The sequence below is a fragment of the Parasteatoda tepidariorum genome, chromosome 2, assembly GCF_043381705.1.
Source record: "Parasteatoda tepidariorum isolate YZ-2023 chromosome 2, CAS_Ptep_4.0, whole genome shotgun sequence".
Classification (NCBI taxonomy): domain Eukaryota; kingdom Metazoa; phylum Arthropoda; class Arachnida; order Araneae; family Theridiidae; genus Parasteatoda; species Parasteatoda tepidariorum.
This window is the reverse complement of record NC_092205.1, coordinates 19,770,791-19,791,153: the sequence shown is the minus strand read 5'-3', so window position 1 is coordinate 19,791,153 and position 20,363 is coordinate 19,770,791. Positions and strand designations below refer to the sequence as shown.

Genomic DNA, 20,363 nt, shown 5'->3' with positions numbered 1-20,363 from the left:
GACAGCTGGCCGCCTTAGGCGGCTAGTTATAAATAAGTTTGTAAATAAATTTTGTTTTTGCTGAGGCTTTTTAAGTATTAGCGCTGTAGAGATTGCTCAGGAATGAAAAGGAGTGCTTGTCAACTTTAATATATCTTTTTAATTTTTTATTCATTACGTACTGTATTTTAGAATATACCGAAGTAAAAAAAAGCTTGTTTTAAGTTCAATTAAATACATTTGGAAGATATTTATTACTTAAAGGACAAATATTTTGATTGAAAATAATTGTTCTAACAGTTTTGTGGTGGTTATTTTGAAAACACTTCATCTGATCCCCCAACTGCTGCTCTACATTTTTTCAGTCAGTTAAAATTTCCTCTTTATAGACTTCACACGCTCCTTGGGAGATCGAAATCTAACCGATTGAGGAAAAATGGTTTAGGTTTTAATCTAGGGGTTATGTTTAGAGTTTGGTTTTTATATTGGTTATATTACTTACCTACATCGCTTACAAAAACGTGTCTATTTATAAGAATAACAAAAGCAAGTACAGAAATGGGTTTAATTAATAATTGAGCTATTAATTTCCTTTATACAACCATTTTTTTATTTGAAAATTAAAATTTTATGGAAAATATAGAAATGTAAGAGTATGTTATAATAGTTAATAAAGTATTTAACACCAGTTAAAGGAAAAGAATTTTTTAAATAATTATTTAGACCATACACCACGCCAAATCGATATTTGTGATAATATAACCAGTATTATCGTAAGCGTTTTGATACATCGTAGCCTTACATTTCATAATATAAACAACCATTTCCAAACCGATAGTTTGGTAAAATGTAATAGTAAAATTTCAATAGTATCCAATGTAAATGTAATAGTGAAATTTCAAATTAATAAGGTAAAAATAAAATAATGAAATAATAAATTAATTGTTGTACTATAAAAAATTATGTGTAGAACGGAAGCCCATGATTCGCTTCACTTTTAAACGGAATTATTTGTCAGAACTATTCTTTTCAATAAAAATAATCTTTTTACTAAAAGAACAAATCTTCCAAATGAAACTTTAACCAAACATGTTTTGCATTAATTTTAAAAATAAGGATATTTTAGAAATAAAAAATTAAATAAAAATTGAAGTTATAATATACTTCATTTCAAACCTAGAACATCTCTACAGTGCTTATACTTAATAATTGCTTTTGTAGGTCTCAGCAATAATCAAATTTTCGAGTAAGTAATTTAATAACGCACTGACCATTAGCGCGATATCAAATCCCTTATGGCAAATAATTTCAAAAAATTTCGCAGTCCAAATAATTTTTATAAATAATACAGAAAGTTAGTCTGAAAACATGAGTCATATTTAAATTGATCGCGTCAGATCTAGTGAGCGAAATGAGCATAGGCGAAATGAGCTGTCGGCAAAGTAATGGTGACTGCGAAGGGCGAAATGTCGTCGGGGAATTAATCTGACCTTGAAGTGACTAGCAGTGACTTCAACCAAATCCAGTTAGTAAACTAAAATTTTGTTCCTCTACCTAATTGCCATGACTAACAAAATTCAAAAATAAAAAAAACAAGTAAGTAAATAAAGTTAGAATTGCCATTTTTTTTTTTTTTTTTTTTTNTTTTTTTTTTTTTTTTTTTTTTTTTTTTTGGATGAGATGGAGTGCATTACTCAGTAACACAATTGGACCAAAACAGCCAGTTTAAGGTTGTTTTTGCACTTAACTTCGATGTTCATAATAGGAAGAAGGTTTCTTTGAAGAAATATAATGTTATTCATAATGTATATTGTAAACCAAAAAATTTTGATCTTTTATTTAGCTCGCACTTGCTTAAACAGGCCGTTTCAGTTCTACTAGTGCCATACATACGGGCAAAGATTTTTCCTCTATAACTTTTATATAAATATCTTAAATATTGCTTTGATTTGAATTTGCTACATTGAAGACTTCTCCTTATTTACAAAAAACTGAATTCATCTGGAATGATTTATAAACACTGGGAAGAAAAAAAAACTTCGGTGATATTTGCACGCGAACTAAATATACTTTTTAAAAAAGTTATATTTGTATTATTTTTCAAGAGGTTGAAATCAATACAATAATTTAAATCGAATAATCACCAAGAGATGGTAAGGAAAATCTGTCCCCAAATGCAGAAGCGTCTCAGGAGTCCAGTTTTTTAAAGAGCACGAAATTAAGATACACTCTTCCAAAACCAATCAAAATTTTACATTTAATAAAAAAAGAAAAGAGACAAAAATTTCTTTCATCAGCAAAATGATTATAAAGTTTAAATTCCTTATCTTGTTTTACCTTAGCTTAATTTATATGGAGGATGATTTTGAAAATTTTGTTTTTACTTGCGTGAGGGGAGGTATTTTGATATTTCTCGTTATTGAGGGGGTCATGTACCTAGCATTCCTCGCGCCAACGGTACCGATGCCTAAATAACCTAAAAATTTGATAATGGCAATTTTTAAACAATGTAAGCTAAAGGTAGGGTTAAAATTAGTTCGTAATCAATAATTATAAATATCATAACTATTCTGCCATTTGATTAGTCGAAGACTTTTTTTTTCCAATAAGAAAATGAGATTTTTTTTTATTTAAAAGAGTTTGAACAGGCATTTTTCGGAATTATTTATACAAGCTTAATGTTTTATCCAAAATATTCTTGCACGCAATATTTTTTAAGGCTGTGCGGGAATTTCACTTGCCATACAGGAAGCCTATTTCTAATTACAAAAACAGTAGATGCAATGAAAAACGAAATCAAAGAAAAGAGGTTGTTAAGATAATCTACGTAGATATTTTAACAGTCAAAAACTATTTTTTTTTTAGATTAAAAAAGTAAAAATGGAAAGCCATTGGGAAAATCATTTAAAAATACTTGTGATTTTTTTTATCATTCATATCATTATTTATTTTCCTCATGCTGATTTTTTGAAATTCATGAATCTCTTCTGTGTTCGAAAGTGTTTCTGTCCCATAAAATTCCCTTCATTTATGGAACATCAAATCATAAATGAGCATACAATACTTAAACTCAAGAACTTATTCTCTGTTCATACATATGAATTCTAAACAACCTCTATGTTTTTAGATACTAACAATCATAAAATATTCATTAGATGTCCCTAATTTACTTCAGTTAAAATAAGTCAGAATTTCGTAATATATAGTATAAAGTATAACCTATAGCTTCTTTGAAATTTGGAATAAGTAAGAAGCATGTGTTAAAAAATGTCTCCTTATCAGTAATTTTGTTAGCTACAGTTGACCCGATGATGAGTTGAGAGTTTCACATGTACCTGATTAAACCAAATGCTTCATATCACAAAGGAGCACTTAAGAGTCGTTAGAGGGAAATTTTGTCGCATTCAAACAAGTTTCTTTTCAAGTCTAACAAGTTGAGGAAGAGGGGTATCCGTTAGTTGAAGAGGACAAATCTAGTATCAGAGTTAAATATCAACTTTTTTTTTTCCTAACTCATCTCAACAGCCCAGAGACAGAGGAGATTTGATAAAATTCCTCCTTAAATCACTGTATGCCTTGTTAAACCTAAAAGTTATGTAAATAATTATTTGACAAGTGATGGTTAAAGAGAACAAAAAACTTTTTTATTACTCATTGCAAACTACATATAAATGTAAAAATATATATTCAACATATGATCAGAGAGACAATTGGTATTTAAGATTATGGTACATTCCAAAATTGAACTATATCAAAATTTAATCAAAGTCTAAATAAGTGAAATCATGTATGTGTAAAATCAATTCAGCTTATAGAAATTTCACTTAATAAATAAGTGAAATTTCTATAAGCTGAACTTTCCATTAAGTTATGAAAGTTGCTAACATATATCTTGATATTCAATCTGTCTCTGTCGTGATAATTTTTTTAAATCAGTCTCAGTCTACTTATTCATGGATATGAACAGCTTGGGGAAATTAGCCACATTTTTTAACTACGCACAGGACATTTTATAAACGTGCTATTGTTTAAAAAAAATCCTTGAAGGTAATACTATGATTTTGTATATTATTGTATTGTTCTCGCGTCGAAATTCCAGAAACTTAGTAACAGAGTGCATGTCGGTGAATTTTCCAAATAATAAAATTCGACTGTTATACGAGTAAATTAAAATCTAAAGATATAGGTGGTAAGGTATAAATTCCAAGCTGATGCAAACTTGTCATTATAGCTGCAATTTCAGTTTAAAATTTTTTACAGCGGACAATAGTAGTATTAAATACGTAACTATTGAATCATTTTTATTTGTAGTAATAACGAATGAGTTATTTCTTAGTATTACATGGTGGAAACAAAATAGTTTTGCTACCAATATTGAAATTTTTTGTTAGATCGTAGGGATGTAAAAAACATGTATTTACTCGACCTGCATGCAATATGTTAAGTACCTATCCACTGAGAATTAGTTTGATACAAAAATTGTAAATTTTTGAAAAAAGTGTAGCCTATGAATATATGGTCCAATTTTTTTATTTATTTAACTTTCGTGAACTAAATTACGTCACTATCGATAATAATGACTTCACTAAAAGAGAAATTTAGTTTAAAAACTAAACTAAACAACAACATAATCTGTAATTTCCTGATTAAAGTTTTCATTGAAAATTTTGCTCTGGAATTTCCGAAAGATATTAAAGAAGTATAAAATAAGGACAAGAAATGTTAAGAAATTCGCTTTGCTACAGTTAAGATTAGTCGAAATATTTTATCCAGTTTCGATGGATAACGTGCTCATAATCATTTTAATTGTCTTATGAAATTTACCCTCCAAGTGAGAATCATAGCTTTTCGAACTAGTACATCGAACATCACATAATTTGCAAAAATAGGACAACTGCAAGGATTTATCAGTATTGCCGTGTGCTTCAAAACTGGGTCCAATAAGGGGATTGTCGAGTGCTTCAAAACTGGAACCGAATTCATCTTTTATTTTAGATAGTCCATTCAATCTTTGTTCAATTCTAATATGAATCTTGCTCTTCAAGTGCATTTTATAACGTTTCGAAGTTGCGAATTGAATATTGCATACTTCACAGCGATGTGGTGAAGAAGACGAATTTTTGATATTATCGACTAATGTAGAATCAGCAGCAATTTGCTTTTGTTTCGTCTTTCTGCAATGCTTCTTTCCATTCAAATGATTTCCGTAGCATTTAGAACCAAAACACCAAATTTCACATAGATCACAATAATATAAACAACAACCAGCCAGGTTGAACTTAAAATCATTTAAATCTTCACAAATATCGATACCTTCAGCATGTCCCAAGGACATTGTAATTATATATTGTTCAGCTCTTTTATGAGTTTTCCATATCAAGTGCTTTTCATATTGATTGGAATTAACCGAAACATTACAGAACTCACAGTAATATTGCGAATTATTCAAATTTTCAGCATCTTTTACACTGAAACTTGCGTCAACATTTTCTTTTTTTCCTTGAGCAATTTTCTTCATAAGCAGTAAAATTTTTTGATGCTTCTTATCCTTGATATGGCGCCGGTAACCTTTATTATCTTTATATTGAATATTACAAAACTTACAATAATGCTGTAAATGGAGCTTTGAACCATTCTTAGGCGTTTGTTCATTGAAACAAACATCGGGCGAATTTTCCACCTCTAATTGAAAAAAGTTGTTTATTTTCTGCACAATTTCCCTATGACTACGTGATTTTAGGTGCACGTAATAAAGCTTCAAACTAAAGGAATAAGAAATGCATACAATACAGTAATGTAACCTAGGAAATAAATCAATATAATCTTCACAAATATCAGCTTGTTCATCAGAACCAATTCCGGTAGCTAAAACCATTGTGGCATGCAACTTACTTTCTGAGTGTCGGATAGCATTAGAAAGATTAGAAAATCCACTTGAACATGCCACACAAGAGAACAAGTTGTTAATATTTGAACTAACCACATTTGAAACAGAAAGTGCGGCATTTGGAGAAGTTTCAGTTGCTACTTGGACTGATTGAGAAGGGTCCGGAATAGATTCAGTAGCAACTGAGACTGATCCTGAAGTAACTGGAAGAGTTTCAGAAACAGCTGGGGCTGATTCAGCATCAGACATTATAAAACATTCAGCAGTAACAGCGACTGATTCAGAGGTTACTGTAACTGCAGGGATACCTTCAGTAGAAAAATCTGATAAGGTATTTTGATGTTTCTTGACATTTTCCCGATGATTAGCAGTCGTTTCATGCTGGATCAGGCTATTTATACCTTTAAGCTTTTCGAAACAAACTTCGCAATTCATTTTTCAAATTCTGAAAATGAAATAAAATAAATAAATAAAAGAAATTAATAACTTTTTCACATTTCAGATTGCTATAGAAAATGTTTAAGCCCTAAATAAGAAAGATAGCATAATATGTTTTGTGTTGACGTTTCGTATAGATGTAATACATCGTTGCAAATCTTTAAATAGCTTCATTTCAAAACAGCATTTTTCATAATTAAGTCGCAACCACTCCTTTCATCGAAATTTCTTCAAATCGTAAAAATATGAACAGTGTTTACCGTAATCACCACCTTTAATATATATTTGTAGAATCCTTTTAAAAATAAATACAGGCTTGGTTCACAAATTAATATTCAAGCGAGGAAGAAAAAAAAAGATTATTGAAAATTAACAAGTCACTATGAAAGCAGGCAGAGTTGCAAGCATCAAAGCCTGCTTGATAGCCAGAGAGAATAGATAAGAGTAGAAAAGGCAGTTATTATAAACATGTTAGCTGGTTACTAGAACAAAATTTCATTTGGCAATCAAACTGGTTTTAGTGTCTTTCATCCTATCTTTCTAACTACTGATTCCTCAGATGTCAAAAGCGTTTTAATTTATTTTTTTGCTTAAATATCAAATTGCGTTTTTCATTCCGATTTCATTACTAGTAATTCGATAGTACATTTGTTTCTATATCCCTTAGATATTAATTTGTAACTTCAATGTGCATGCACTTTGAAAGGATTCTAAAATTAAATATTACAGGTAGTGATTACTGAATATCATGTATCTCAGTGGAGTAGCTTTCAATTCACGTTTTTTTTATGTCATGTTCTTCCTTTTTAAATGAATTACATATTAAATGGTTTTAAGGTACTTGTCGTTTGATATGCTGTCATTTTGCTATAAAAAATATACAACAACCTGCGTGCAACCACAGCAATATGCATTTCGATAATCCATATCAAAAAGGAAGTAAAGAAAGTATGTACTTATGTGGTTATAAATTGATATTTAACAGTCAAACACCATACTTATAAATAATTTTATTTCAACTTTTCTATAAGGTTAATATTGTTTGAGTAAAGTATTTAAATAAAATCGTCATATTGAATATTTTAATTAAATGGTCAGAAATTTATGCTTTGTTATTTCTTAAGTTATCTTCGACTTTAAATGTTTTAGCGACAGTAATTGCATTGTGCTATCAGAAAAACAACTTTTTAAAAAAATGTGCACTTAATTCGTGTATAATCATAAAAAAATCGTTTAAAAAACATAAAGTTTTATTTCTTTCAAAACTCTAATCTTTAGGGGAGTTTTCCCTATGACTAAATACACCTTTAAGAGCATTTGATTGTTGTTCTATGATTTGTGTTAACGTTATTTAACTTGGAAACTGCAACATTCCCTTATAGGGGGAGTTTCCCCTTTCAGTTTAGAACCAATAAACAGGGATAAATTTCGCTCAATTAAAATTAACAAAATGGCAGTACCTATTTGATATAAAAAAAGTTTTCCAAGTGTATTGAAGAATGAGACTCAGCCTCATTTCATTCCTAAAGTAACTGAAAAATTCCTTTTTTAGAGAAAAAATACAGTGGATTTTACAAAGTTATATTTCGGTTTAGAACACAAGAACTTAGCAAATTTTTTAATTAAAATAAATAAAATGTCGGTCTTTTAATTATACTCTTTGGTTGCAAATTGTTTTTACTCAAAGTCAGGTTGATTAAATTTTCCCCGTTAGATCAGGAAATTTTTCTTACAGGTAAATTTCTCCTACGGTCACTATAAAAAATTATGGATCAAATTATGGTAAAAAGTAATGAAACCATTTGTGCATCATCCATCAAATTTATTTTATCGTAAAATATATTTTTAAAGTAAAATTTCGTACCGCAGATTTTACAATAATACTTATTAAACTACAAAACAATAAATATTACTGTAAAAATTTCAGTATATCAGTTTCTTTGTTTCGTAAAATTTTTCAGTTCCGTAAAATTTTAGAAAGTTTTTAAAATAGCGTTTTTACTGTACTTTTTAACGTAATTTGATCCGGAATTATTTACTATGTAGACTATGGAAAATTCATTTGAATAATAATGAGAATATAACTAAGATAAAAATATTACGAATATAATTACGAATTAATTACAGTAAAAATATTCATTGAATAAAATTTTCCGAAAATAACTTAACAGTGAGTACATTTTAAGAGAATCGTTTCTAAGTTTCAAACATTTTGAAAACAGTTTTTTAACAAATCAGAAGCAAAAATCAGAACTGATTTTTCAGTCAACCATATTAAATTATGATAATATATGAAAAAGATATAGTGCCCGCCGTTTATTAAAATCACTTTCGTTTTATGCTCTTTTGATTTTATTAAGCGGCTGATTTTATTAAGAGGTGATTCAACATTTGAAAAAAAAAAATTTTTTTTTTACGATACATTCTAAATACACACACTTTAAAAGCTAAAATAATGACAACATTAATGCTTTATTTTAACTAATTTAATTATTTTAATAAAGTAAAACCCTACATAAGATTAAATTTACAAATTTTTTGCAAAAAACCGATCAATAGTTGCTTGAGTTGCAGTATTTAAAATTAACTTTTCAACATCATTTGAGAGTTTATAGAAGTTTTTATAGTGTTCGATATTTCCTCCTCTTTGTTCTGAAGCTTGCCGCAATACATTAAGTGCTTTTCTGACTTGAATAGTTTTAGATTTTTTTTAATGTTCATTTTAAACAAAGTTAAAAACAATTTTAAAGAAAGATTTACGATACATACCAAGGGTCAACGGGAAAAATCTACTAACAAAATACTGTTGTTCTAAAGGTTTTAAATAAAACTTGACGGGAAGCATTTTGTTTTTATACATTTTTTATCATTAGTAGTTTTTGTGAGATAAAAAAATAGATATAATACATTTTCCAGATCAAATCAAGCATTTTCAAAGGGGATCTCCCTTTAAGTTGCATATTAAACAAATTAGCACATGATATATTTTTTTTTATCGTAACAGACGTTTCTTATCAGGAAAGTTAGTTTCCGTTTAGCCTTTAGTTCGATTGCGTTCGTTATTTATCATAACAATAAACCTAAATTGAAAATTTTAATACAAATTATTTTGAATTTTTAAAGTTGCCAAATTTGATACTGATACTCATGTTTTATACACTAAATATACGTTACTTATGTAATGTACTTTCCTTAAGTAATATTTACTCACTTATATTATTGAATCAGGTTATCTTAAGCAATAACTTTATGGAAAAACTATTGCCATTACATTTTTTAAACAATCCTACATTAAAATAGCATTTGTATGTATGAAAATAGTTGCAGAAATATTTCATAAAAAATAAAAATTTCGAATTCTTGAAAAATTAAAGGATGAAATACTGTTAAATATTTACTCTAATCCATTTTAAAAAAAAGTTAAAGTGCGGTTTCATGCGTTACTTTGTTTGTCTTAACGATCAGTCCACTGCGTGACGTTTGTGGTTAGGAAGAATGGATAGTGTTTTCTAGCACTGCAGACTTTTTACCACCAAAATTTCTGGATTACTGTTTCCTGTGTATTTTGGGAATTTGGGACCATTTGGCTCAGCGTGGTTTCACTGTGTAGATTGTGCTCTCAGTTCAAAATGATAATTTGCAAAATAATCTTAGTCTCGCTACTCTAACTAAATGCTAACACTAACGTACAATTTTTATTCACTACTGAAGCTGAGCTTAGAACTCCAAAATTTTAAGTTATGGATTTACTTTTTTTTCCTAGATGAATTATAATTATTGTTTATATTAAATAGTCCTTTTTAATTATTAAAATTGATTTCATTTAAAATGTTAGTTCATTTTTTTCCTTGACAATAAAGTGGAAAATGATTAATTATTTTCCGTATCTGTATTTAATTCAATACTATAAGAAATAATCAACTTATTGTTATGTTTATTAACAAATAAATGTTGCATAGTAATTAAATGAAATAAAAATTTAAAAATTAAGGAAAATATTTCCTTTTCTATGAAAATTAAAAACGCTATTGGTTTCAGTGTATTTAATCCACCTAAAATCAAATTTTCAACTCATTTGATAATACAAAATTAACTTTTTCTCCCTTTTCTTTCATTTATATATCAGTTTTTTTCCCATCATAATTTACAGTAATACTAATTTATTTTACAGAGATGGCAATCGTTTTTATACTTGTACAATAGTTTAATTGAAGGGCCGTGTTCATCTCGCTGACAACCACTTCACCGACAGATCATATCGGCAATGCCAGTTTGTCACATCGCCGACACGGTTCATTTCGCCGACACAATCACTTCGCCAACACGATCCAACACGATACTGGATCATTTCACCGACATTGTTAATAAAGTATTTACACCAGTTACAGAAAAACAATTTTAATAATTATTATTTAGACCATACAACACGCCAAATCGATATTTTTTATAATATAACCAATATTATCGTAAACGTTTAGATGCAGCGTAGCCTTACATTTCATTATAGAAACAATCGTTTCCTAACCGATACAGTTTGCTGAAATGTGAATGTAGCAGTGAAATTTCAAATGAATAAAGTGAAATTAAAATAATGAAATAATAAATTAAATGCTGAACTATAAAAAATTATATGCAGAACAGAAGCCTGTGATTCGCTTCACCTTTAAAAGGAATTATTTGTCAGAACAGTTCTCTTCAATAAAATTATTATTTTTACTAAAAAAAATCTTCCAAATGAAACTTTAATTAAACATGTTTGCATTAATTTTAGAAACAAGATTATTTTTTAACCAAGGATATTTTAGAAATCAAAATTTAAATAAAAATTGAAGTTGAAACATGCTTTATTTCGAACCTAGAACATCTCTACAGTGTTTATACTTAATAAATGCTTTTGTAGGTTTCAGCAATAATCAAATTTTCGAGTAAGTTAATAACGTTCTTACCATTACCGCGATATCAAATCCCTCATGGCCAATAATTTCAAAATGGTTCGCAGCCTAAATAATCTGTATAAAAAATAAAGGAAGTCAGTCTGAAAATATGAATCATATTTAAATTGATTGTGTCAGTTAAATGATCAAGTTGAGCGAAATGAGCTGTTGGCAAAGTGATGGCGTCTGCGAAGGGCGAAATGTTGTCGGTAAATTAATCTGACCTTGAAGTGACTAACGGTGATTTCAACCAGACCCAGTTAGCAAACTAAAATTTTGTTCCTCTACTTATGTGCCATGACTAAAAAATTCACAAATAAGTAAACAAATAAGTAAATTAAATTAAAATTGCCATTTTTTTTGGTAGGGATGGAGTGCATTACTCAGTAACACAATTGGGCCAAAACAGTCAGTTTACGGCTGTTTTTGCAAATAATTTCGATATTTATAAAAGGAAGTAGGTTTCTTTGAAGAAATATAATGTTATTCATGATGTATATTATTGCAAACCAAAAAATTTTGACTTTTTATTCAGCTCACACGTGCCTAAATAGGCCGTTTACGTTCAACTACAAATTTATTCAACTACTACGTTCAACTACAAAATACATTGTTCAACGACAACGAAATTTTCTGCCCGTACGTATGTGCCATACGTACGGGCAGAAAATTTTCCTCAGTAACTTTTATATAAATGTCTTAAATATTGCTTTAATTTGTATTTGCCCCGTTGAAGACTTATTCTTTGTATTGCCAAAAACGGAATTCATATGGAAGGATTCATATACACTGGGGGAAAAAACAACTTTGGTGGTATTTGCACGCGAACTAAATACACTTTTTAAAAAAGTTGTATTATTTTTGAAGAAATAACCGATCAATACACTAATTTAAATCTCCAAGAGATGGTACAGAAAATTTGTCCCCAAATACAAGCGTCTCAGGCTTCTAGTTTTCGAGAGGGGACGAATATAAGATACATTTTACCAAAAAGTTTCAAAATTTTGCAATTAATAAAAAAGAAAAGAGACGAAAATACCTTTCATCTACAAAATGATTAAAGTTTAAATTTCTTACCTTATTTTTACCTTAGCTAAATTTATATGAAGGATGATTTTGAAAGTTTTAATTTTAATTGTGTGAAATATAAGGAGAGATATTTTGATGTTTCTAAATTTTGAAGGGGTCATATACCTATCGTCCCTTGTGCCGACAGCACCGATGCCAAAATAACCACACAAAAAATTAAAATGGTCATTTTTAAACAATGTAAGCTAAATGTAGGGTTAAAATTTGTTCGTCTTCAATAATTATAAATATCATAAATACTTCGTCATTTGATTAGTCGAAGACTTTTTTTCCAATCACAAAAATTATTTTTTATTTTATTTAAAAGAGTTTAAACAGGAATATTTTCGAATTATTTATGCAGGCTTAATATTTTATCCAAAATATTTTTGTATGCAATATTTTTTAACGGTATGAGGGACTTTCATTTGACATACAAGAAACCTATTTCTAATTACAAAAACAGTAGATGCATTGAAAAATGAAACCAAAAAGAATAGGTTGTTAAGATAATCTATGTAGATATTTTAATGGTCATTAACTACTTTTTTTTTTCAGATCAAAAAAGTAAAAATGAAAAAGCCATTGGGAAACTCATTTAAAAATGATTAAGATTTTTTTATTACTCATTTCATTATTTACTTCCATCATACTGATTTTCCGAAATTGATGAGCTTCTTCTGTCTTCGAAAGTTGTTTTCCCATAAAATTTGCTTCATTTATCAAATCAATCCGTAAATTTTTCAATGCATCTACTGCTTTTGTAATTAGAAATAGGTAAGCATACGTAAGCATAGGTAAGCATATAGGTAAGCGTCGAGCATACAATACTTAAACTCAAAAACAAACTCTCTTTTCAAACATACGAATTCTGAACAACTTTTATGTTTTTAGATATTAATAATCATAAAATATTCGCTAGATGTCCTTAATTTACTTCAGTTAAAAAGTAAAGCTGAATTTTGTAATATATAGCATGTAGCATAATTTATAGTTTCTTTGAAATGTGGAATAAGTGAGAAGTATATGTTAAAAATGTCTCCTTATCAGTAACTTTGTTAGCCACAGTTGACCCGATGACGAGTTGAGAGTTTCACATGTACCTGATTAAACCAAATGCTTCATATCACAAAGGAGCACTTAAGAGTCGTTAGAGGGAAATTTTGTCGCTTTCAAACAAGTTTCTTTTCAATTCTAACAAGTTGAGGAAGAGGGGGTATCCGTTAGTTAAAGAAGACAAATCTAGCATCAGAGTTAAATATTAAAGAATTTTTTTTCTAACTCATCTCAATTGCCCAGAGACAAAGGAGATTTGGTAAAATTCCTCCTTAAATCACTGTATGCCTCGTTAAACCTAAAAGGAATGTAAATAATTATTTGTGATGTCATGTCTTCGGATCATCCTCAGGGATGTTTCCCAGACCGTCTCTTATAGCCCATTTTGCAGCTCAAGTGCTACGTAAATAAAACTACAACTACGACTACAAATTATCAGATAAGTGATGGTTAAAGAGAACAAAAAACGCTTTTATTACTCATTGCAAACTACATATAAGTGAAAAAATGTATTCAACATATGATCAGAGAGACATTTGGTACTTAAGATCGTGGTACATTTCAAAGTTGAATTAGATCAAAATTTATTTAAAGTCTTAATAAATAAGTGAAATTTCTATAAACTGAGTTTTCCATAAAATTATGAAAGTTGCTTGCATATATCTTGATATTCAATTTGTTTCTGTCGTACTAAATTTTTTTAAAAAACAGTGTCAGTCTTGTTATTCATGGAAATGAACAGCTAAGGACAATAAGACACATTTTTAACAACGCACAGGGCATTTTTAAGCGAGTTTTTGTTGAAAAACAAACCAATTTCCTTGAAAGTAATACCATGATTTTGTGTATTGTATTTTTATCACGCGGAAATTCCAGAAACTTGTTAACAGAGTGCATGTGGGCCAATTTTCCAAATAATAATAATTCGACTGTTATACGAGTAAATTAAAATTAAGGGATATAGGATATCTAATCTAAGCTGGTGCAACCTTGTCATTGTAGCTGAAATTTCAGTTTAAAATTTTTTTAAAGCGAAAAATTGTAGTTCTAAATAGGTATTGATTTTTATTTTTTGTAGTAATAACGAATGAGTTTTATTTTTTAGTTTTGCATAGTAGAAACGTAACAGTTTCGCTACGACTGAGTTTGAGATTTTTTCTAGATCGTAGGGATTTAAAAAACATGTATTTACGCGATCTGCATGAAATATGTAAAGTATGCCTAGATAGGTAGATACTGAGAATTAGTTTGAAATTAAAATTGTAACTTTTGGAATAAAGGATAGCCTTTCAATACATTGTCCCAATTTCTTTATGTATTTAACTTTTGCAATCAAAATTGCCTCACGATCGATGAAAATGACTTCAACGAAAGCGAAAGTTAGTTTAAAAACTAAACTGTACCACAACACAATCTGTTATTTCTTGATTTAAGTTATATTTGAAATTTTTGCTCTGGAATTTCCGAAAGGTATCAAAAGAGTATAAGAGAAGGACAGGAAATGTTAATTCACTTTCTTATAGTTAAAGTTAGTCAAAACATTTTATCCAGTTTCGATGGATAATGTGCTCATAATCCTTTTAATTTTGTTATGAGTTTTACCCTTCAAGTGCGAATCATAGCTTTTTGAACAAGTACATCGAACATCACATAATTTGCAAAAATAGGACAACTGCAAGGATTTACCAGTATCATCGTGTGTTTCAAAACTGGGTCCAAGAAGGGGATTGTCGTGTGTTTCAAAACTAGGCTCAAATGGCGGATTGTCGTGAGCTTCAGAACTGGAGCCGAATTCATCTTTTATTTTAGATAGTTCACTCAATATTTGTTCAATTCTAATATGAACCTTGCTCCTCAAGTGTATTTCGTAACATTTCGAAGATGCGTATTGAATATTGCATACTTCACAACGATGTGGTGAAGAAGATGAATCCTTGATATTATCGACTAACTTAGAATCAGCGGCAATTGGTTTTTGTCCGGTCTTTCTGCAATGCTTCCTTCCATTCAAATGATTTCCATAACATTTAGAACCCAAACACCACGTGTCACATAGCTCACAATGGTAAAAACAGCAACCAACCGGGTGGAAATCAAAATCATTTAAATCTTCAAAAATATCGATTTCTTCAGCGTGTTCTAAGAACAATGCATTTATATATTGCTCAACTCTTCTGTGAGTCTTCCATATCAAATGTTTTTCATATTGGTTGGAGTAAACCGAAATATTACACAGTTCACAGTAATATTGCGAATTGCTCGAATTTTCGGAATCTTTTACACTGAAACTTACGTCAAAAATTTCTTTTTTTCTTTGGGCTACTTTCTTCATAAGCAGTAAAAATTTTTTATGCTTCTGATCCTTGATATGGCGCCGGTAACCTTTATTATCTTTATATTGAATATTACAAAACTTACAATAATGCTGTAAAGGGATCTTTGAACCATTTTTAGGCGTTTGTTCATTGAAGCAAACATTGGCCGCATTTTCCACCTCTAACTGAAAAAAGTTGTTTATTTTCTGCACTATTTCCCTATGACTACGAGATTTTAAGTGCATGTAGTAATACTTCAAACTAAAGGAATAAAAAATGCATACAGCGCAGGCGTGTAACCTAGGAAGTAAATCAATATAATCTTCACAAATATCAGCTTGTTCATCAAAACCAATCCCGGTAGCTAAAACCATTGTGGCATGCAACTTATTTTCTGAGTGTCGGATAGCATTAGAAAGATTAGAAAATTCCATTGAACATGCTACACAAGAAAACAAGTTGTTAATCTTTAAACTAACCATATTTGAATCAGCAAGTGCAGCATTTGGAGAAGTTTCAGTTGCTATTTGGACTGATTGAGCTGAGTCCGAAATAGCCTCAGTAACAACTGGGACTGATCCTGAAGAATCAGTTTCAGTAATAACTGGGGTTGATTCAGCATCAGAAATTAAGAGACCTTCAGCAGTAACAGCGACTGATTCAGAGGTTACTGTAACAGCAGGGATACCTTCAGTTGAAAAACCTGATAAGGTATTTTGATGTTTCTTGACGTTTTCCTGATGATTATCAGTCGATTCATGTTCGATTAGACTTTTTATACCTTTAAACTTTTCGAAACATACTTCGCAATTCATTTTTCAAATTCTGAAATAAAAAAATAATAAACAAATTAATAATTGTTTCACATTTAACATTGCTATAGAAAATGGCCAAAATCTAGGCAAGTAAGAAAAATAACTATGTTCTATATCGATGTCTCGTATAAATTTAATACATCGTTGCAAATCTTTAAATAGCTTCATTTCAAAACAATATTTTTCATAATTAAGTCTCACTCACTCCTTTCATCTAATTTTCTTCAAAACGTAAAAGTATGCACAGCGTTTGCCGTAATCACCACCTTTAATAAATATTTGTAGAATCCTTTTAAGAATAAATACAGGCTTGGGTTCACAAATTACAATTCAAGAGAGGGGGAAAAAAACAAAAAGACTATTGAAAATTAACAAGTCACTACGAAAGAAGGCAGAGTTGCAAGCATCAAAACCTGCTTGATAGCAGGATAGAATAGATAAGAGTAGAAAAGGCAGTTATTATAAGCATGTTAGCTGGTTACTGGAACCAAATTTCATCTGTCAATCAAACTGGTTCTAGTGTTTTTCATCCTATCTTCCAAACTAAGGACTTCTCAGATTTCAAAAGCACTTAATTTACTTTTTTGCTTAAATATTAAATTGCCTTCTATAATGTATAGATACATATTTTTTTTCTTTAAAATTCGTGAGCATTTTTAAAACATGCATTTGAAGTAAAAAAAATGCACATTAACTTAAATTAATTCAGTGATACAAAAAAAAAAAAAAAAAACCCACTTCGGACCACTACTAGAGAAAGCCTGATAATCATCAAACCCTGTTAGATTGACGAAGGACACAGAAGGGAATTATGAGAAATCATTAGTCAGGAAGATAGGATTATTAGAAATATTTCCAAGTTTTTTTTCCATTCTTTTTTAAGTTTTTCATTTCGATTGTATTACTAGTGATTCGATATTAGCTTTGTTTCTATCCCCCTTAAAATTGTAATTTGTAACTTCAATGTGCATGCACTTTGAAAGGATTTTAAAATTAAATACTACAGGTAGTAATTACGGAACACCATGTATCTCAGTGGTGTAGCTTTCAACTCTCGTTTTCTTATGTTACTTTCATTTTTTTTAAATGAATTAAATATAAAACGGTTTTAAGGTAATTGTCTTTTCATATTCTGTAATTTTGCTGTGAAGAATGTTAAACAACCTGCGTGCAACGACAACAATATGCATTTCGATAATCCTTATCAAAAATGAAGTAAAAAAAGTATGTACTTATGAGATTACAAATTGATATTTATGCTTGAAAAAAAACAAAAAATTGTCGTAATTAAATAAATTACAGTCAAGAAGGCTTAGATTAAAAACATTCTAATCAGATCCGTTGCCCGATGGAATTCAATTTCTCCCTGTTTCCACCGGCAATCAAACAGGTTTTCGCATTTGTAATCCTACCTTCGTTGTTTTGATAATATTAATATTTTTTCTTTTTTCTTTTAAGAATAACTATAATAATCTTAATGTCTCCCTACAATCTTATTGTTCCTAGTCTGCATAGTTTTTAATATAATTGATTCTAAAAGCATATATTGAACTCAGAAGATCTGTAATACCAATCTCATATTTTATTTATTTGTTTATTTGTACAGATGGCACATTATCACTAGAAAATGCTTATGAGGAAGGGAAAAAAAAAGGTTTTGTTTATGTAAGTAAAGTTATTTATGGCATAAATAAAATAACGCACACATGTTTACTTTTGTATGTTTTACTACATGTTTTGAACTATATTTAAGAGATGTTTATAAAAGAAAAAGAAAATTCAAGGCGTGAATGGTGGTAAAGGTAATTGTTCTTCCTTGATGACAACTGCTAAAGATTAAGTGCAATACTTGTTTTTCAATTTAAATATAGTCGATGCGTGAATTTTTCTTGAAATAAAGTATATTAATTTTGACTAATGGCTTACCATAATAAAATGAAATAAATTACTTCAGAATGAAAATAAGTTTTGTTTTGAGTAATTCTTTTATGAAACGCAATTAGTTATAAGGACAAAAAACTGACTGCCTTTATAATTGTACACTTTGGACTTGAAGTCAAACACCACACTTATAAATAATTTTATTTCAACTTTTCTATAAGGTAAATATTCTCTGATTCTACAGAACAATAAATATTACTGTAAAAATTACAGTATATCAGATTTCTTGTTTCATAAAATTTTTCAGTCACGTACAATTTTAAAAAGTTTTTAAAATAGCGTTTTTACTGTACTTTTTACCATAATTTGGTCCGGAATTATTTATCGGAACTATGGAAAATTCATTTAAATTATAATAAAAATATAATAAAAATATTACGAATGCAATTACGGTAAAAATATTCATTGAATAAAATTTTCCCAAAATAACTTAACAGTGAGTACATTTGAAGAGAATCGTTTCTTAGTTTCAAACACTTTGATGGCAGTTTTTTAACAATTCAGAAGTAAAAATCCGAACTGATTTTTCCTTCAACCATATTAAATTATGATAATATATGAAAAGGATATACTTTGAATATATATATAATAATGATAACATTTTGGATTTTTTTTTAATGTTCATTTTAAACAAAGTTAAAAACAATTTTAAAGAAAGATTTACGATACATACCAAGGGTCAACGGAAAAAATCTACTAATAAAATACTAAGTTTAAAGTAAAACCTGATGTAGAAGCAGTTTGTTTTTATACATTTTTTATCATTAGTAATTTTTGTGAGATAAAAAAACAGATATAATACATTTTCAAGATTAAATCAAACATTTTCAGAGGGGATCTCCCTTTAAGTTAAACAAATTAGCACATGATACTTTTTTTTTTTATCGTAAGAGACGTTTCTTATCAGGAAAGTTTTGTTTCCGTTTAGCTTTTAGTACTACTGTGTTCTTTATTTATCATAACAGCAAACCTAAATTGCAAATTTTAATACAAATTATTTTGAATTTTTAAAGTTGCCAAATTTGATACTGATATTCTTGCTTTATACACTAAATATACATTACTTATGTAATATACTTTCCTTAAGTAATATTAACACACTTATATCATTGAATCAGGTTATCTTAAGCAATAATTTTATGGGAAAACTATTGTCATTACATTTTTTAAACAATCCTACATTAAAATAGCACTTGTATATGCTACTGGCAAAGTATGAAACGCCGGCATTGTATAGAATGCCTATAGGCATTGTATGGGATGTCGGATGTTTTTAGGCAAAGTATGAAATGTGAGAATAATAACATACTTTCCCTAGGCATTGTATATAATGCCTAGGCATTCTATAGAATGACAAATGCTATTTAGGCGAAGTATGAAATAAACGTCCTGATGAGGTTATTATGTAAATGACGTGCATGTTACTGCGAATGATCGAAATTGGTGGTTGATGACGTTCACCGGTGAATGTTGACAATCACATAGTCGCTTTGGTGAATGTCCGAAATATTTATTACATCCGATTTGATATTAATTTCTTCGTGGATATAATTACATTTATTTGAAATTTTAATACTTACTGACGATAGATTAGAAGAAGCATCAGTTTTTGGAGTATCGGGCAAATATATACCGGGCAGTGGCACTTGACCTTAAAAAAGCATCGGTGTAGGGTATACCGGGCAAATGTATACCGGGCAATGGCACTTTGACCTTAAAAAAACATCAGTGTAGGGTATACCGGGCAAATGCATACCGGGCAGTGGCACTTAACTAGACCTAGTATGACTAGAATTTTGGTAAATGTCCGAAATATATTCTAGGTCTAGTTAAGTGCCACTGCCCAGTATACATTTGCCCGGTATACCCTACACTGATGTTTTCGTACGGTCAAGTGCTATTGCCCGGTATATATTTGCCCGATACTCCA

The 20,363-nt window shown here is 29.4% G+C and overlaps 2 protein-coding genes across 2 annotated transcripts; both read right to left on the bottom strand.

The window, feature by feature from the left end:
* Positions 1-4,951: 4,951 nt before the first annotated feature.
* Positions 4,952-9,255, bottom strand: LOC122268244 (uncharacterized; the record flags this gene model as incomplete). Its single annotated transcript, XM_043056663.2, is given in 2 exon segments — positions 4,952-6,311; positions 9,074-9,255. A coding segment is annotated over 1 exon segment (1,350 nt), but the record flags the coding sequence as incomplete, so codon positions are not given.
* Positions 9,256-13,812: 4,557 nt separating this feature from the next.
* On the bottom strand, positions 13,813-19,221 carry LOC107449713 (uncharacterized). Its single transcript, XM_016065338.3, has 2 exons — positions 19,107-19,221; positions 13,813-16,502 (listed from the first exon to the last, which is right to left on the bottom strand). Exon 2 carries the CDS (start codon positions 16,490-16,492, stop codon positions 14,906-14,908), a length of 1,587 nt encoding a protein of 528 aa, XP_015920824.2. The 5' UTR covers positions 16,493-16,502; positions 19,107-19,221; the 3' UTR covers positions 13,813-14,905.
* Between the last annotated feature and the right edge of the window lie 1,142 nt (positions 19,222-20,363).